Below are 17782 nucleotides of genomic sequence, written 5' to 3'. Positions count from 1 at the left end.
ACCAGTGGGAGAACTGGAAGAAAAGTGTCACGTATTTTGAAAGTCAATATACTTTTAATAAGCTCTTTTTCCCCAGAAAGTCTACCTAAACAGTAAAAGGTGATGCAGCTGGAGGGGTGGCAGTCTAGGGGTGGCTGCAGCAGCCTGGAGTTGATGGGGAAGTTTTACCTTGTTTTTCAGCAGAATAATTTCAGCCACGTGGAGCAGCGCAGTGGCAGAGCCAAACTGATTCCTTTTGCTCAGGTATCTCACCCAGACATCTTTCCATTACAACTGCTCGCTTGCAAAAAAAAAAAAAATGCTGAGATAAAAAAACAAGCCTGTAAAACTCAGTTCTCTCTCCCATCTGCGGTGCAACCTGAATTAGTAAACAAACATGCTCCAATAAAAATGGGGGGGGGGAGAAATCGCATAGTTTTTGTCTGTAAGGGTTATTTTTGATGACAAATCGCAGTTACGTTGCAGGGCAGCACAATTGTGCGTAGCACTTCCCAGACACATAAATCTTCTGAGTGCTCGACTACAACTGAAAATCCTGATTCCTGCCCAAAAACTGGACTCAGTGGCTGAAGAAAAGCTGGAGTCTCCTCTTTCCTCTGAGCCTGCAGACCTGCCCAGCGCTGCTGCGGCTGCAAGCACCCACACAAGCCTTTGTTCCTTTTTGGAAGCCCCTGGGGCGCAGCCGAAGTTTGGGAGCCTGGAGCCATTTTGTTGCTAAGTCGCACAGGAGCAGCCGCGGGGCGGTACCGCTTGTCCACCTTGCGGTCCCACCAGAGAAAACCTGCGTGCAGCAAATCTGAGCTGGCAAAATTAGGGCCCTCTGCCCTTCTCTGGCCCACCGGCTGCAGCAGTGAGTAGAGGAGATGTCCATCTTCACACTCTTGGTTTTTTTTTTTTCTTTTCTCCTACGTCTGCTAAATATACTCAAAACCAACATTATCAACACAATTTTCGATTCAACGAAATCTCCCCGTGAAGTAGCAGAGTATTTTCCTGTGGCTTTAAAAAGGCTAGAGTGATTTCAGCAAAAAGAAATGTGATTTTGCAATGACCCTGCGAGGCTGTTACCGAGTTCCTCATTAACCTGCTAAAACATCTCTTGCTGGCAGACATTTCTTTATGTGTTAGACCTTAGCCCCATTTACCCACAACTCTTCCAGCACTAGATAAATGAGCACATTAGAATAGATCATGAAGGACCATTTCCCTTCAGCCTGAGCACAAAGGAAATAACTACCCAAAAAGCCCAACCCTCCCCTTTCCCTCAAAAAAAAAAAAAAAAAAAAGGTTGTTTGTAAATACCTTACTTCCAAAGTCCTCTTTCTATTGCAGTTTTTATTACTCCAGAGAAAAAGGTAAGATTTGCCCGTGAGGGTCTGCCCTGAGAAAGCAATATTTCTGCATTACCTCCTGACAGCTGTGTTTGGGTTTTTCCTTGCTGATAAAGTTCAGGTTGCTGCTGTTTGGAGCAGACGGGCAAGCAGCAATCTATCATGGACTTCAGAAGTGAACTGGCTGATAAAAGACAGCCCCTAATCCTTAGAAAATGAGTGCACTCAAGACACAAAGGGCTTATCATCACAGTTTGGCACTCATATTCCTCCTTTTTTTTTTTTTAACGGAGCACAGCACAATGTATTGATTATCTGTTACAGGAATAGAAGTGTAAATACAGTGCATTCTTCTCTGGTCTTGCACCGTAACATCTGCAGAGCCTCAGAAAAGCCCTTTTGAGTTGAATCTTTGACAAATTAATGTTTTTTAAAATCTTCCAGGCTTCAAAAATATTAAATAAATATAAAATAAGAAGAGAAGAATGACACAGCAAACTGGATAAATACAGTAAATTGATCATGTTTCTGTGCCAGTCTAAGCTATTAAGTGTGCCACTATAAAACAAGAAAGCTCTTTGCTTAATGCACCAGAAACCTGCCACACAAAATCTGTTTCACTCCTCTTCTTCGCTTCCTGCTCTTTCATCCCTCTTTCCCTCACCTCATATGACTGTCATTCTCACATTAAAGAGTCTTACCTCCTCATGTCCTTTTAGATATTCCTGCTTCTGTGCTTGGACCAAGCAAGCAAAAGATTTTGCCTCCGTTTCTTGATTTAATTAGCTCAGAAACAGAGCATCTTAGGAGGACAGCTCTATCTCTTCCATCTTCCATCTCCACTCAGACCTTTCATTAACCCTTCACTCTCTGTAACCTGGGCTTCCTGCCAAGACAAATGACTCTGAGTCCTCCTCCTCTTCTACTGCTCAAAGGATAAATGTGCCTACCACTACCTGACTGTATTACAACTGGATCCACACCACTATTCTTCTTATCCTTAGTCCTTTATGCTGCCTGCTCTTGATAATCTTTTTAGTACCCATTCTCTAAGTACAGCCCTCTGATTTCTAGCATTTATAGGGTAACTCTGCCCAGTCCTCCTTATGGAAAAAATCTGGTATGCATTTCTTTCAGTGATAACCTCATGATCTTCCTGCCGTTCCTTTCTTATCTCTCATCTGATCTCCCCCATGATGCTAATGAAACCAGAACCAAAATGTTCCTCTCCTTTTCCTCACACGACCCACCCCTTCCAGGGCGATTTTGAAATGTGCATCTAATGAAGCTGCTCAGTGGAATCTCAGGGCACTGCCATTTCTGTTTGTCCTTTCTCTGTACCTGTGGCTTCATCTTGACCTCAAGGGACCACCTTCCATTTCTCACTTACAGAATAAGATAATTGAGTTGTTGGAAGTCAACCAGTTCTACTGAACCAGAAAAGAAGTTGTATGTTGTGCCAGGCCGGTTAGCATACATCCTTATTGAACAAGGGGCTCTCAGTCCCACAGCTCTGTAATCACTTTTAGTCTCTCTTGCATTTTACCTTGTCTGCCCCCAGAACTCCTCCTGTTACATCCTCACCCCCAAAATTCTCTTGCTCATTGCTCCTAGTCATGCCATAAGCTAGTAATTGTACTTTGTTTGCCATCAAAAGAATTTATGAATGCTGAAACAATGGTAGTTTCTGAAGCAGAAACACTGCCATGGGTGACTAAGACCGTAGACATATGGTCCTTCTCCATTTTTTCTGGCTTCTGTGGGGCCAGGGAACATGCCCCTGCCACTTGCTGTGGTATAAATTGTGGTTTACCACACCATCTGTCTCAGTATGGTATAAAGTGAAATTATTTGAAATGGTGGTGGGATAACTTTTTTTAAAAATTATTATTATTATTAATAATAATAATCTGCATCTTCAATAAAAAATAAAACACAGAAAAAATCTTTGGCTTTTGTTACTATATAAAACCATATATTTCTCTTTTTTTTTTTCATTTAGGTTTTTGGGTTGTGTCACTTACTGTCCTGACAAAAATTACTTATGGTTTAGAGTCTTTCCTGCAAAGCAGCCCAATCCCCTGCGCTCTAACTCAAACTTAACACTCCAGTCTTTAGAACAGGACCTTCAAATCTGCATTTTGACTAAGATGATGTGGGACTGATATTTCCTTGGCTTTATTCAGCAGCATTGTCTGGCTATCTGTGTTCTCCACAGTAGAAGCCATTCCCCTAAATTCTCAAGGTGGTAGATGCCCCATCCCTGGAAACATTTCAGGCCAGGCTGGATGGGGCTCTGAGCAACCTGATCTAGTTGAAGATGTCCCTGCTCATTGCAAGGGGGGTGGGACTGGGTGACCTTTGAAGGTCCTTTCCAACCCAAACTATTCTATGATTTCGTGGTTCTAACCTGGGTGCGAGTGACTGAGCTGATACTCAGAAGAAGAGAGAGGCATTTTCAAAAGCAAGGCCTGATAATGTTATCCGTTTAAAGCCAAGGGCCCTGACCTGGTCTTGTGGCCTAGGCCTTGACAAAATGTTGCCTCCTCTTGCTCCAGGTATTTCCCCCAGTGCTGCCCAGAAAGAATCACAGGGCAAAGTTTGGAACAGGTTTGTTTGAGGACAAGAGATCGCAGGAATGCTTTTATCCTTTGTCTTCTGCAAACCCTGCTGGTGAGGGACATGCCCAGCACAGGGTGTGTATTCGCTGAGGATGGTCTCTGTAGCATGACCTGCTCCCTGCACTGCTGTGCCCCTCACACACTGAGAAGGGCAGGGTGAAGAACGGGTTGAACAGGGCTTAAAGGGTTGTGGTGACTGGGGCTACATATGGCTAGCGACCAGTCACCAGCGGTGTTCCTCTGGGTGCAGTTCTAGGGACAGTTTTGTTCAACATATTTATCAACAATCTGGATGCAGGAGTTGAATGCACCAGGAGCAAGTTTGCTGATTACACCAGACTGGGAGGTGGTGTGGACTCTCTTGAGGGCCAAGAGGCCTTGCAGAGGGATCTGGATAGATTGGAGCATCGGGCAATTATCAATAGCATGAAATTTAACAAGTCCAAATGCTGGATTCTTGCACCTGGGATGGAGTAATGCCCAGCACAAATATAAACTGAGAGAGGAGTGGCTGGAGATCTGCCCTGCAGAAAGGGACCTGGGGGTGCTGCTCAACATGAGCCACCAGTCTGTGCCCTGGCAGCCAGGAGAACAAACCTCATCCTGGGGTGCATCAAACACGGCATCACCAGCTGGTCAGAAAAGGTGATTATCCTGCTGTATTCAGCGTTGGTGCGGCCTCACCTGCAGTACTGGGTGCACTTCTGTGCCCTGCCATTTAAGAAGGATATGAATGTCCTTGAATGCATTCAGAGGAAGACAACAAAGCTGGTGCAAGGCCTGGAAGGAATGTCCTGTGAAGAGTGGCTGGGGACTTTGGGCTTGTCTAGTTTGGAGAAAAGGAGGCTGAGGGGCAACCACATTGCTCTCTACATCTTCCTGAGGAGAGGACACGGAGAGGGAGGTGCTGAGCTCTTCTCCCTGGCATCCAGTGACAGGATGCATGGGAATGGTTCAAACCTGCATCAAGGGAGGTTTAAACTGGACATGAGAGGGTGGTCAAACACTGAAACAGGTTTCCTAGAGAGGCGGTCAGTGCTCCAAGCCTGTCAGTGTTTGAAAGGCGTTTGGACAATGCCCTTAATAACATGCTTTAACTTTTGGTCAGCCCTGGATTGGTCAGACAGTTGGACTAGATGATCATTGTAGGTTACTTCCAACTGAAATAGTCTTTTCTAACATTGCCATAAGGGATTAGAGTTTCCCTGATTAAGACTCTTAGTGATGAAAAAGGACTATGCAAATGGGAGAAGGAGTAGGGATAGAGCAAAGCACACCAGATCATGTAGCTTGAAGGTGTATGGCTGTAGATCCTGCCATTAGAAGACATGGTACCATATCTGCTAACTCCTTCTGCAGTTTGTTTTGTTCTGCTGACAGTGGCTGCAACCCTAGCAGGGAGGCCTAAAGAAGAAAGAAAACAGCCAATGGGTAAAGTGAGGCAGGCTGAATTTAATGTAAGTGCCTCTGAGGCTCACCATGGTTTGAAACTTAGACCTTTTTTGGGGGGTTGGAATTTTTTTTATGAAAGAAAGAAGTTCTCGCAGTTGAAATGTAAACATGTTTTTCAAAAGAAAGCAAAAGAAGACTTGGAAACAGAGAGTCAAATGCTAGTAAGTGACCCTGTTGTTGCTGTTCAAAACACATCCTGCTGTTGTTCTCCATACTGGTTTATCCAGTCTGAGGTTTCATGCCTTTCTGCACCTTAGGCCAGATATCTGGTGCAGTTCTCTGAATCTGTAATTATTACACCTTGTGCCTGCAGGGCACAACCGAGTACAAAACAGCCAAGCCTGAAAGCAGAGGAAAAAGCTAATCTCTGTTTTTAACAATTACCAGCAATTTTTTTTTTTTTTTCTTAAACCTATGAATGTTTTGTATGTGTAGAAACAATGAAGAGTTAGACATTAGCTTCAGCAGTTCTCTTGTGGTATGGAGTTTTAAGTGAGAGCAAAACAAAAAAAAAAAAATCATGTGGGACACAAATGGTATTTTGTAATAGTAAAACATCCTGGAAGTGAGTGAGGAAGCTGTGTCAGAGACTAAAATTACCATCCATTAGTCAGTTTATATAGATGTGCTGGAGGTGGGTGAGTGGTATAGTGGGTGCCTTCCTGCATTTCCATTTCATTCAACATACATTTCCTTGGAAGTTTTTTTCAAATTTTGAACTGATGCTATATTCTATTGCCAAATTGTTTTTGTTTTGAAGACAGATAAGTTACACAATCCAGTGCCAAGGATCTGTCAAGGAAGCCTGTAGCATACTATTATATAGATAAAGGCCAAAAAATGTAGGTCATTCTGTTTGTTGAGCAGAGTCTGGGCTTGGTGGTACTGACTCATATGGAACCCAGTAAGAGCACACTCCTGAAAGCTTTGAAATGCAGTGTCTCCAGCAATCCATCCTTTTGGCAAGCAGACCTTGATGTTTTCACATTTGGGATTTGGTGTACACTACAAAGCCAGGGTGTTAACTGAAAATACAAATGGTCATCTAAAATAGAAGGATAGCAGAGTTGAAGGGAGTTGGGAGAGTAGAAGGCGGCTGTGATGTGGAGGTAGAGACACGGAGAAGAACAAGGCTGGATTAAGGGATTTGCTTTTCTCTCCAGCACCCTGGAAGGTGTGGAAGAGTACACCATGTCCTAATGCCTTGGCTGTCAGTGAACCCTGACTAAATGGCTGAAAAGAAACCCTGTGTGAGCCTGTGCCTGCGTGGGCACATGTTTGTGTGCATGTGTTCGTGTGTGTGTGTGTCTGTGCACACACTCCAGTGCAGATAAGGAATTTGTCAGGTTGGTGGCCAAATTAAAGCAATTTTTAAAAAACTAGCACAAGCTGGACCAAAATATTTTCATTGTAATGTCAGCCTAAAGTCTTTCTAACCACTAATACCAGTCTAACAGCTTTTCTTTGCCAGGGGCCAGTAGCAGATAGTTAGGTAAAGAATGAAGGGGCATGTGTGAAGGAAAAGTATAAAGGGTGTGTATAAAGCACTACTTCTCCCAATAGACCTTCCCAATTTAGCAGCTGTTGTTCAGGAACTTCCTAAACCAGATATGACATCTGTGTAACAGCTCTTCCTGGACCTATCTCCTGTGAATTTGATCAGGTTTTCTTTGAACTTATTTTTACCTTTGGTCTTCCCAGGATCCTGCTGCAATTTAATTACACATTGTGTGAAGAAGTGCTTCCTTTTGCTGGATTCAAATCTTTAGACCTCTAAGCCTTGCAACTGGCTGCCTTCCTCCCCACAGTTCTTGCACTCTGAGAAATGGTGAAACATCAATCAGTCGGGATTTCATAGGGCTCTTATATCCCTCCTCAGCCATCTGTTTTCTAAACCAAGAAATCTCCTTCCTCCCATAGAAGCCATACCATATCTCCAATGTTCCTTGTCCCCTTTTGAACTTTCTCTGCTGTATGAGTCCATAGCAAAATGTTTTGCTCTGCTTATCAAAGGAAAAATGCTACCGAGCTGAAGTAGTTCTGCTCACTCCATATTTTTCAGTTTGCTGGTGCATATCGTGCAAAACTAGGGTGGCATAACCGTGACTTTTGCATCATTTAACATCACCTGTTTCAAAAGAACCGTAAGCAACAGGGGGTACATTAAAATGTTTGTATTCTAGGCCATTGTAAAAAACAAAACAAAACAAAACAAAAAACCTACACACAATCTATTAGTAAAATTTTCCAGGAATTGGCACGTTTGAGAAGCTATCTGTAGCTTTCTTGTGCAGAGGAACTGGTGTCTTTTATTAACTGAAGAACCTTTCTCAACTCCTGTCTTGCTTTGCTCTCATCCTCTCAAAGCCTTAGATCAACAGCCACTAATTTCCTCTGGCAGCAGGACCTGACACTGTTTGCTGCACTCCTCCTCAGGTATCTGGATGCATCAGGTATATAGGACACCAAATTCTCCCTCAGGAACCTTCCGTCTGCTTCCTCCTCAGCTGCAGACTAAACACACTTGATGACGTTTTGCTGGCAGTTGCCCTCATCTAATGGGCTATTGCTCTTCAGTGGAGGGTGGAATATAAATGAAAGGGAGTAAATTGGTGATGAGCATCCAGCTTCACTGCCTCCTCAGCATTTTCATTGCTGCTTGAGCTCAAACTGAGAACTGGTAAGGGCAAAACAGCCAAAATATCACAGGGAAACAGGTCCTAGCACTGGTTTCAAGACTAAATGTGAGACTGTAAACAAATTAGAAGTGAAGGACCAGCTGCATGAGCGTGCAAGCATCCTGGATTAGTAAGACGGAGTGAGAATCTGTCCCTGTACAGTTCAAAACTATGGCCATTCTGAAGCCTAAAAACTGCTAATTCAAGTAACATCTACATTTATAACTTCATGATTCTACCTTCTTTATCTCATTTTATCATGGTGTGAGAGATGAGTCTGCCTCTTGTATTGCTCCTGTTTTCCTCCATGCATCAGTGTTCACCTCAGGTCCCTTGGACTGCAGAATTTGGAGTGGTCTTTATGTAAAGAAAACCCATTCAAACCCAAAGCCCCAAACCTCCTCTCTCCCCTGCTTTTGCCTTTTCCCTCAGGGTTTGCTCTCTACCCTCAGAGGCTCCAATGCAGGGAAACTATGCGGGGTGAAAGGAAGCTGCCTACACTTATGGGGTAGCAGCCGTCACGATAAGGGTAACACAGGTAGGGACTGAGAATGTGAGCTGTGGTGAAAAAGAGGAGACCATTCTGAAAATAAAGCATGAATGTGAAAAACGAAATGTCTCAGCACTGGAAATGGGCACTAAAATTGTCAGAGATGGCAGTGGTATTAGTAGGTACATAATTATGAATAGTAATTATGAAGAAGCAATACAAAATGCTTATTGGGGTTAAAAAGACACTTCTTTATAAATAGAATGTATAATGCTGTGTAGAAAGTGGACTTATTGATACTACTGTCTTATCAGCCTCACGTGTATGATTTTTAAATGTGGCTTGTGAGTTTGGGTGTGTAATTTCAAATGGGTGTGAGTTTTAAACGTTAAAAGATAAACCATTTCTTAAAACTGGGCCTCGTTAGCTTTTCATTACTTGGTAACCTAAAATCTTGAGCTACTGATGCTGATGTTGTTAGCTGTCCCTTGGGCTAGCCTCTGGCTATGTTAAACCACACAACAGTATGTGCCTCAATAAACAGTGAGCTTGCATGGAAAAAAAAGAGATGTTTATTGGCTTGCAATGAGAAAGGAAGTTTATGCTGATCATTCCAAGAATAAGTACCTGAGTGTAGCCCTGAGAGCCATGACTACCAGTCTTAGGAGGAGTAGCAGAATCTTAATAAGTCCTTCTTGCCGAGTTACCTAGAAGAAGCTTTCTAAACATTTTCTGTTTGTGCTCTCCAAAGCTTTCGCAGGTTTACACGATCTAATAGTGTAACAACAGCCGTGCAAGCAGACCTGGATTTCCATGAGAACTTTGAAATAATTGACCCTCAAGAGGACAATACATGTTCTGGACAAATATCAAGACAATTTTCCCGAGATGCAAGTACCTCTACCGTTAGCATACAAGGGTCAGGAAACCATTACCATGCATGTGCAGTGGATGATGACTTTGATACAGATTTTGATCCGTCAATTTTACCTCCTCCTGACCCCTGGATTGACTCTATCACCGAAGATCCTCTGGAAGCTGTTCAAAGGTCAGTGTGCCCACGAGATGGCCACTGGTTTCTGAAGCTACTTCAGGCAGAGAGGGATCGAATGGAGGGCTGGTGCCAACAGATGGAGAGAGAAGAACGGGAAAACAACTTACCTGAGGACAGTAAGTAACTATGTACGATAATATTCCAACTACAGAAAAGTATTTAATATAGGTCAAATTTACTCCAGTGAATTCTGTATCATGTCCTTTCTTATTTAGCTAATGAAGCTTTGGTCGTGATTCTCGAAAGGACTTTATGTATGTATCTAATAGTCCTTATTAAAGTTGACAGGGAACACAAATGCTCAGCACTTCTGAAACTCCAAAGGTATTAGCTTCTGGGATTGCATAGTTCAATGGATAATTAGGAGATCATGGTTAGGGATCTTGTAGTATTAATGTTTCTTAACTTCCATTTGAAATAAAATCTCCTAACCTTAGAATATAATTGGACAGCTTCCAGTTCCCTTCCATTAAATACGTATTTTAGTTGCCCTTTTAGAGGGTAATTGGCATCAGAGTCTTCAGATGTTTCTCCCCACTGAAAGAGATTTCAGTTGTGCTTCCAGGTTGTTCTCCCTGTCTTCCCCTATCCAGCCCCCTTCATCTCCCTTGCAGTTCTCATTCCTCTCTGATCTTCCTGGTAAAACAAGCTCTCCATATTCTGTGATAAAAAACACACACATGCAAACTACATCTCAGTTGTCACCACTGCCAGAAGTAGTACCCTACTTGTAAGGTAATGGGAATGTCTAGTAAGGCTTTGTTAATAAGAAGGGGTGGGTAGCTCACATCTTATTAATTCACTCTAATTAGGGAAGAAGAGCTGAACATGTGCCTTCCTGTCCAGAATTTTTTCTTCCAGTAAGAACTGATTTTTTTTTCCATTTACTTTGATTACAAGGAGCCATACTATTGATATCTGTCACCTTTCAGACATAGATAAACCTGTGAGCTTAGGAGCATGCTCTTTGTCAATTAAGCTTTTTCAAATTGTAGCAGGGAGCTTCTAGAAAACACTAAGGAGCAGCTACATATGGGGAGTTCAATATTGTATAATTTAGGCATACCTAGGCATATTTTCCTAGATATACTAATAACACTTTTCCAACTGGCAAATTAGTTCCTACTGAGCAAGGACTACTACAGCTCCAGGACTGCCTCTTCCAAATTTCTAAACCTTCCTCTCAAAGAGGGAGCAGTCTTTTGAGATGTGAAGGTTTTGATTTATGGAAGGAAAGAAGTGAACACTGGCAAAAAATATATTCTCTTCAATTCTTAGAAATGCATAAGCTGTTTCTGCTGGAACTTTACCTTCAACCCAATGAAAGAAATCACTGTATAGAAGTTTGATCTAGATAGTTAAAGTTAGATGCTATTGTAAGCAAGTGGAGATTGACTTCTAATTGAAAGTATGAGATAACATGAAGGTATGTTAAGGTTTTCTATTTCTACAGAATTCCTGTTATCTAATAGGCTAACAAGTTCTTCTGAGGGAAAAAATATAGAAGAATTAGCCTTCCAAGCAGATCCATATTCCCCAAGTTTGAGAGTATTTAGACCTCATTTTTAGTTTGTATCATCAGTACATTCAAAAATCTCTTTGAATGTGTATCAGAAAACAACGGTTTTCTTTTGTTCGTGTGCAAGAAATAAACTGCACGAACTAAGAGATTTTAGATTGAGAAAGAAGTGTGAGCACACGACAAATAGGAAATACACAACATTTGTGAGTCCAAGCCACAAAACCCACTTGCTTGCTCTTTGCCACAAAAAATTAGATTGAGCATAAGGAAGACATTTTCTAGAATGAGGGTGGCGAGGCACTGGAACAGGTTGCCCAGAGGATTTGTGGATGCCCCATCCCTGAAGTGTTCAAGGCCAGGTTGGGCAGGACTTTGAGCAACCTGATCTAGTGGAAGGTGTCCCTGCCCATGGCAGGGGGTTGGACTGGATGATCTTTAGAGGTTCCTTCTGACCCAAACTGTTCTGTGACTCTATGATTCTATGAATTGATAATAATGGGAAAACCTTCAGGTTTTCTTTGTGCACCAAAGTACTTATTCACGTTGGGAAAAGAACACAAAGTGCATTTTACAAGGCAGATACATGCAGAACATGTAGAGCTGTGTACAGAATTTTCTCTCAATGTCTTGGTGTCTTTCATATATATGATAGTTCTAGAAGGCTCTTTTTTGAACAATCAGGGGGAGAAGTCAGTTGTGGGGGAGATAAAAGAGTGGTCAATCTGGCTGTTCCCAACAGCACATGACATGTCCTGCCGATTATTCCTCTTCCTTTTTCTGACCGGCGCTTCTCGTGATTGCAGGAAAGGGGAGGAGGGATGGGGTCAGCCGTGTTTCGTGGTCACTGACGTGGTGCCCATTTCGGTGTGACGCCGTCGGCCACTTCGGCATGTGGCAGCTGCCTCCCGCAGAGGCTCCACGGTGCTTTCTGCTGCGGCTCCACACGCCCCACGCTGCCTGGTGCCAAGGAAAAGCATATGGCCAGGGCCACTCTGCCCACTCAGCAGTGCCAGAAACAAAAGCCCGGCTGTTACAAACCCTGCCCCAAAATACGTCTTTTTCATACGTCTATAAACTTTGGAGAGAGAGAGGAAAGGAGCAGAAGAGGTGTGTTTGCTCTGTTTTCCCTGATGAAATATAACCAGAGCAGGGAATGCATCCTTTGTTCCGACCTGACATCCCCAGCGCGTGTTGGGCCAGATAACGAAATAAGGAGAAGGTGTGATGAGCGAGGTTTTCTCGATGCTGTGGCAGCTGACAGAGGGCTGGTCTCCCCGGCGCTCCGCGTAAAACGATCCATGGTTCCTCCAGACAATGCGGCCCTTGTGCGAAACAGCTGTCTGGGGGAGACGGCTCGCTGCTGTTTGACAGTAGCTTGTATGGAACATAGATACGTTGGGTATTATCTAGCTGGGAATGAATCTACCAGATGGGATTGAATGTTTCTAGCTGGGAAATGGAGTCTGCCACTGTGTATAAAAACAAGCTGTGGTTCAGTGGCTGCACAATGAAATGCCAATATAGAGAGAAATGTGGCTTCTCTTCCGCCATGAATTATTTATTGTATAGTATATTCTGGTTTTCTCTGAAATCATTTTCTGATAAAGCCGTGGCGTGTGTAACAGGCAGATGAAAACCACTCACACTTTAAGCTAGGATACTTGATATGGATTCTGTGTATTTTGCTGTTACGATGATGGTGGCTACAAACTCTAGGGGTCTCATAAAAAAAAAAAAAAGTCATAGATATGAGGCTAAACACCTTGTGAGAACTGATTGATGCTTTGGATCGGGCCTCAAGTGAAATCAATTGTTTACCTATTTTTTTTTTCTTTTCCTCCTTCCCTTCTGCTCTTTCCTGCCACCTCTCCCCTACGAAATTTCATATATTGAGAGCTTCGCTGCTGAGATTGGTGACTTCTGGCTCAGGCCTCTGGAGTGACCACTTACAATGCAGAATTAGCAACAACAGGTCTGGCTCCCCACAGGGAGCTGTTTGTGAGCAGCCTCTGGCTTCTCCCTTTCACGGCAGCGGTGGTCACTGGCGCACACACCCACCGCCTCAGCATGGCTTTTGCTGGATTTTTTTTTGCTGTAGTTTTTACTTCATGTGGAGCATTAACCTTTCTGGAAGAACCAGAAGGCTTCATTTTGCCTCCCTTCAGAAAGATTTCTCTTTCACCTGGGGCTGTAATGTGGCTTCGATAAGAAGGTAACCACCGGAAGCAAACAGTGGGCCTGATTCACCACAAGTCAGGTGTAGTGTGGGTTTAGTGGCGAGACAAGTCAGGCCAATCAAGTAAAAACTAAAATAGAAAACCAAGGCTCTGACAAGACATGTCATTATAACTTTCTTGCTGTGTATATTATACTCCTCTGGGCCAGTCTGCAAACAAAGGTTGACCTCAAATCTGCAGTAACCTCGCTGCTTAGAACCTAGACTTGCAGGACTCTGCAAGTTCAGCCAGTTCTGGCAAATTATGCAATGTTTGCACACTTTCTGCTGGTTTGGTTTGGTTTGGTTTGGTTTGGTTTGGTTTGGTTTGGTTTGGTTTGGTTTGGTTGTTTCAAAGGAAAACTTAAAGGGCAAAGGCTAGGCACAAGAGAAGAAAGCTAAGGAAAAGATAATGCTTTTTGAGACAGTGCATGGAAAAAGAAAAGGAGACTCTTGAGCTCACACTCTGCCATGAGCAAGGAAATCTTTTTCCAGTCCTCGGCAGAGCTTCCTCAGCTGTCCTGGTCCCTGCCACTTGGAGGCCATGCAGAGGGACCATCCCCAGCCTGACGTGTGGCCAAGTCCTGCTGGAATCCCCCTGGCTATGTGCCTCTGGCCACATGCCCGACTCGTCCTCTTGTTCTGGTTTTCTTTTCTCCCTAGAAGGGACTTTTCTCTGGCTGTGAGGGCTTCTCCAAGGAAAGCCAGCTCCAGGCTGGAAGCCCTGTCAGCGTCCAAAGGTTAGCAAGGCAAGAAGAGAAATCAGCAAGCAACAAAATGATATCGTTAGGGAAAAAAACATGGAGTGTTCTAATAAAAGCCGAGTAAGTCAGAGAACACATGGAAACTGCTTTGCTCCCAGTGAACAGCATTTACTCAGCAGACAGCCCTATTAATTTCAATGAGATCACTCCTGTAAGTAAATATGACTCAAAGCAAGGACTGCCCCTGCCATAACTTGCTCCATTTGGCTATTTTCTCCTTAATAGCCGAGCTTAAGACATGAGCAGTAGCTTTAACTTCGAATTTCCTGGCTTTTGTCATGCTTAGCGTTATTTAAATGTAGGTCTGTCAACGTGAATAGGCTAAAACGCTGGTCCATCCTGGTTTGGAAATGGGTTGTGACAGCTCCATGGCAGGATTGCTTCATATGCACAGTGCCCAGCCAACATCTGCAACGCAAATGTCAGGCTGTGTCCCTGTAATTTCGGCTATTGTTCCTGCCACTTGCTCCTCGGGCAACGAGCAAGTTACTGGTTTTCTGTTCCCTTGTTTGCGCCTGCCTCCCAGCCAGGTGTTTTCACATTAAGGGCATTTGATAGTCTCAGTCCTAAAGTGCCTCCTTTGTCACTTGTTAGGCCCTGGCGCCTGTCAAAGCTGAAATACAAAGAGATCAGTTAGTGATTTTAAGGCCAAATAATGCTGCCTGTGCCTCAAAATTCCCGTGGCTTCTATGTGATGACTTTTCACAGCACTTCAGGTGATTTTGTTGTTGTTTTCTTATATTTTGTTATCCTTGTTGCACACACAGTCTCCTTCCAAGGTAGAGCAGACAACAATATTACCAATCATTTGCTTGTGTTTGAATTATTTTGTTGTTGTTGTTTCATTTCTTTTCTCATAAAAATATGAAGAGAGTGAGGAGATATATAGAGCTCAACAATCCCAAAGTAGGTCTTGTGTGATTCTCAGAACCAAGAAGCAAGAACTCATTGCTTGAACAGCATGTAGTCTAAGTTTATTATTTAAGAATATTTTAAAAGGAGAACAGGTTGCAAAGTTAGAGACACAAGGAAATTCACTGGCATGTGTCTATCCTAGAATAACATGCTGCAGCCCCTAGTCATGAACAATAATAATAAGGAGGCACTCCACAATAGATGAATTATATCAAAATAGCTATACCGAAGCAGTTCTTCGAGAACAGACGTAACTGTCATCACAGGAGTGAACTGGATTTACAAGGAAGAGAGGTTAAAACGAGGCAGGGGGCGAAGGAAAAAAAATCAAACTATAAAACCAAAACACTGCAGTAGACACACCTCTCCCCCTGGGGAAAGGGTGACAGCAAAGCATATGATGGATGTTAATAATGTTGCTTAATGCATTTCTGGAAGGCATTCAGATCCAACAGTGCTGAGTGTGCTGTATAACCCTGTATGGAATAGAAAGCAGACATGAATAACATTATATAGGTGTTTAAGTCTGCTATGATTGCATCTTGATGGGTTGGTATTTTTTGTTGTTGCTTGGTTTTATACATTTTGTTCGTATCCTATTAGGTGAACACATCAATTTGAATGTTTAAATGTTTTCCTTCTGTACCCCATCTCCCCAGCTGTTAAAGATTTCTCTAACTCTTTGAGCATTATCTTTGCAGTTCCACTTATTTTCTTGGTCCTGGGCTTCAAACCTTACAAGATTTTTCTCCTCAGAAAGTATTGGTCTATTTTTGCTTTCTGGGTTTTTTTACTACATCTTGGCCTTTCTCTTTGGCACGGGAGGTTTTAACTGAGTAAGCGAAACGAGCACTCTGCCTTGAAACACTAAAAGCAACATGTGCGTTTGAAAACAAAACTATAGATAAGACTTTGTGCCTTCTGGAGAGATTCTTTTCAGTCTTTTACATGCTTCGTCTGTTTTGTTTTGTTTTGGTTTTTTTTGCTAACTTCCCTGACTGAGTTGGTTGTTGACTGGTTGCTCATTAACAGACCGCTTGCTTTTGAGGGGCGAGGAATCAGTGACACTTGACTAGATACAGCCGGGGCGCAGCCGAAGTGGCAACAATGGAACCCAGCATCAGCATGCATCCCACAGTCAGCTGGGATGATGGTTTTCAGGCAAATCGCCAGTCGCTAGGCAGCCAGGGACAAGGACTTCCTTTTCCCTCTGTTGAGATCTCTGAATGTTAAGCTCTTCTTCCCTCAAAGAAAGGGGCACATTTCCCATCCATCACCGGCAAGGTGTATTTACATTTCTTCCTGCTTAGGGTGTGATTTCCAACGGGGGTGGTGCAAGTTTCCAGGAAGAGCCCGCCTCGTCTTTTTTTTTTTTTTTTCCCTTGTCCCAAGAAGTCAAGAAATCATTTTTTCTTCCTTTCTCAAGTCTTGGGAAGCGTCAGAGTGGCCGAGCTCCAGATGAGGCAGCTGTTCCCAAATATACTCAGTGGGAAGAGTTTTCATAACAATGGGAACCACATGAAAGCTCCGGGAGTAGCTCCTCCTACTATTGAAGAGTCCTTTCAGTTGAGTGGTTTGCATATTGGGTTGCATAAATGACTAGACACACCAAGGGGTCCATTTTCAGCACTGTGCGCATAGAATTAGACACGCAAGCCTTGCTAACAATAATGAGAGTTGTGTGCAAAACTCCCTGCGCAATATGCTGAAAATATTCTGCTTAGTGAATCTTCCAGCTCACGGCTATTTCCTGGCAGTACTGAGCTGAGTTCTGGGAACGAAATGAAAGTCTGGGCTCTGTGTGTGTTCACAGAACCCCTTCCTATAGTTTTTGAAAAAAATCTGAAACTACTCTCTCCCTCTCTCCCTCCTTTTTTTTCCCTGTGTATGTCTGAAGTATAAATGAACTCCGCATCCCACTTTTCCCTTAGTAGTCTTAAGGAGAGAGCTTTAAGGCTGCTGGAGGAAAAGCCATTTGCCTTGAAGGAGCAGAATGCAGATTTTATACTACTGTGTGTCTGGTTTCAGTTCACCACGAGTGTTTGTGTCTGCTTAACATGTGGCTACGCAAGTGAATCCCTTGGAGGGGCCTTTCTCTTACCAAACACCACGTGGTGGCATTCTGGTCGCAAGCTGCTGACATGCCCTGCAGCCGGTTACAGGACCGTGAGACCCTAAAAGTGTTGTCAGAAGGGGTTATAGCGAAGTTGCATTTATTTATTTATTTATCTGTTCATTTCTTTTTCATTGTGGTAAGTCAAAACACTTAGCAGTATTTTCCCAGTGGAGCTCTGCTAACATTGTGTTAGGTTTTATGCAAAAAGTGACTGTGCCCCAGGGATGGTACAGGGGACGGCAGCTTGCAACTAGCAGCTCTTCTAGGCTCTGCCAACAATCCGCTCACCTTGAGCAGGTCACTTCATCTCTTTGTTTTTCCTGTTCCTCGCTCACCTGCCTCATCTATCCAGACCATAAATTTGGCATGGAATAGTCGCTGTGTTTATATGAGGGGTGCAACAATGCAAATATCTACGAGTAGAAATGATAGTGAAAACTGTGACACAGTGGCTACCATTCATGTTTTTCGTTAGTGAAGCGGTAATTATTTCTTTTCTTAAATGAAATGAAACTTAAAATCAATGTTTAACCATAGAATTGGGGGATAGTAAGTTGCTTCAGCTGGGAAGGAAAATTAATGATGAGCCAGATACATCCATGACACCAACCTGTTTATTTAAAG

The 17782-nt window shown here is 43.2% G+C and overlaps 1 protein-coding gene across 5 annotated transcripts in view; it reads left to right on the top strand.

Annotated features, from left to right (window-relative positions):
- Window positions 1-17782, top strand: part of DLGAP1 (DLG associated protein 1) — a 408595-nt gene that overhangs the window by 384308 nt on the left and 6505 nt on the right. For all 5 annotated transcript variants that reach the window (XM_065832405.2, XM_071804221.1, XM_065832404.2 and 2 more), the window contains one exon: window positions 9324-9742. In XM_065832405.2, the coding sequence (XP_065688477.1) occupies window positions 9324-9742 (419 nt within the window). The remainder of the gene's footprint in view (window positions 1-9323; window positions 9743-17782) is intronic.

Source organism: Patagioenas fasciata, chromosome 2 (genome assembly GCF_037038585.1).
Source record: "Patagioenas fasciata isolate bPatFas1 chromosome 2, bPatFas1.hap1, whole genome shotgun sequence".
Classification (NCBI taxonomy): domain Eukaryota; kingdom Metazoa; phylum Chordata; class Aves; order Columbiformes; family Columbidae; genus Patagioenas; species Patagioenas fasciata.
Note: the sequence above shows the minus strand (reverse complement) of the source record. Positions and strands in the feature narration are given on the sequence as shown.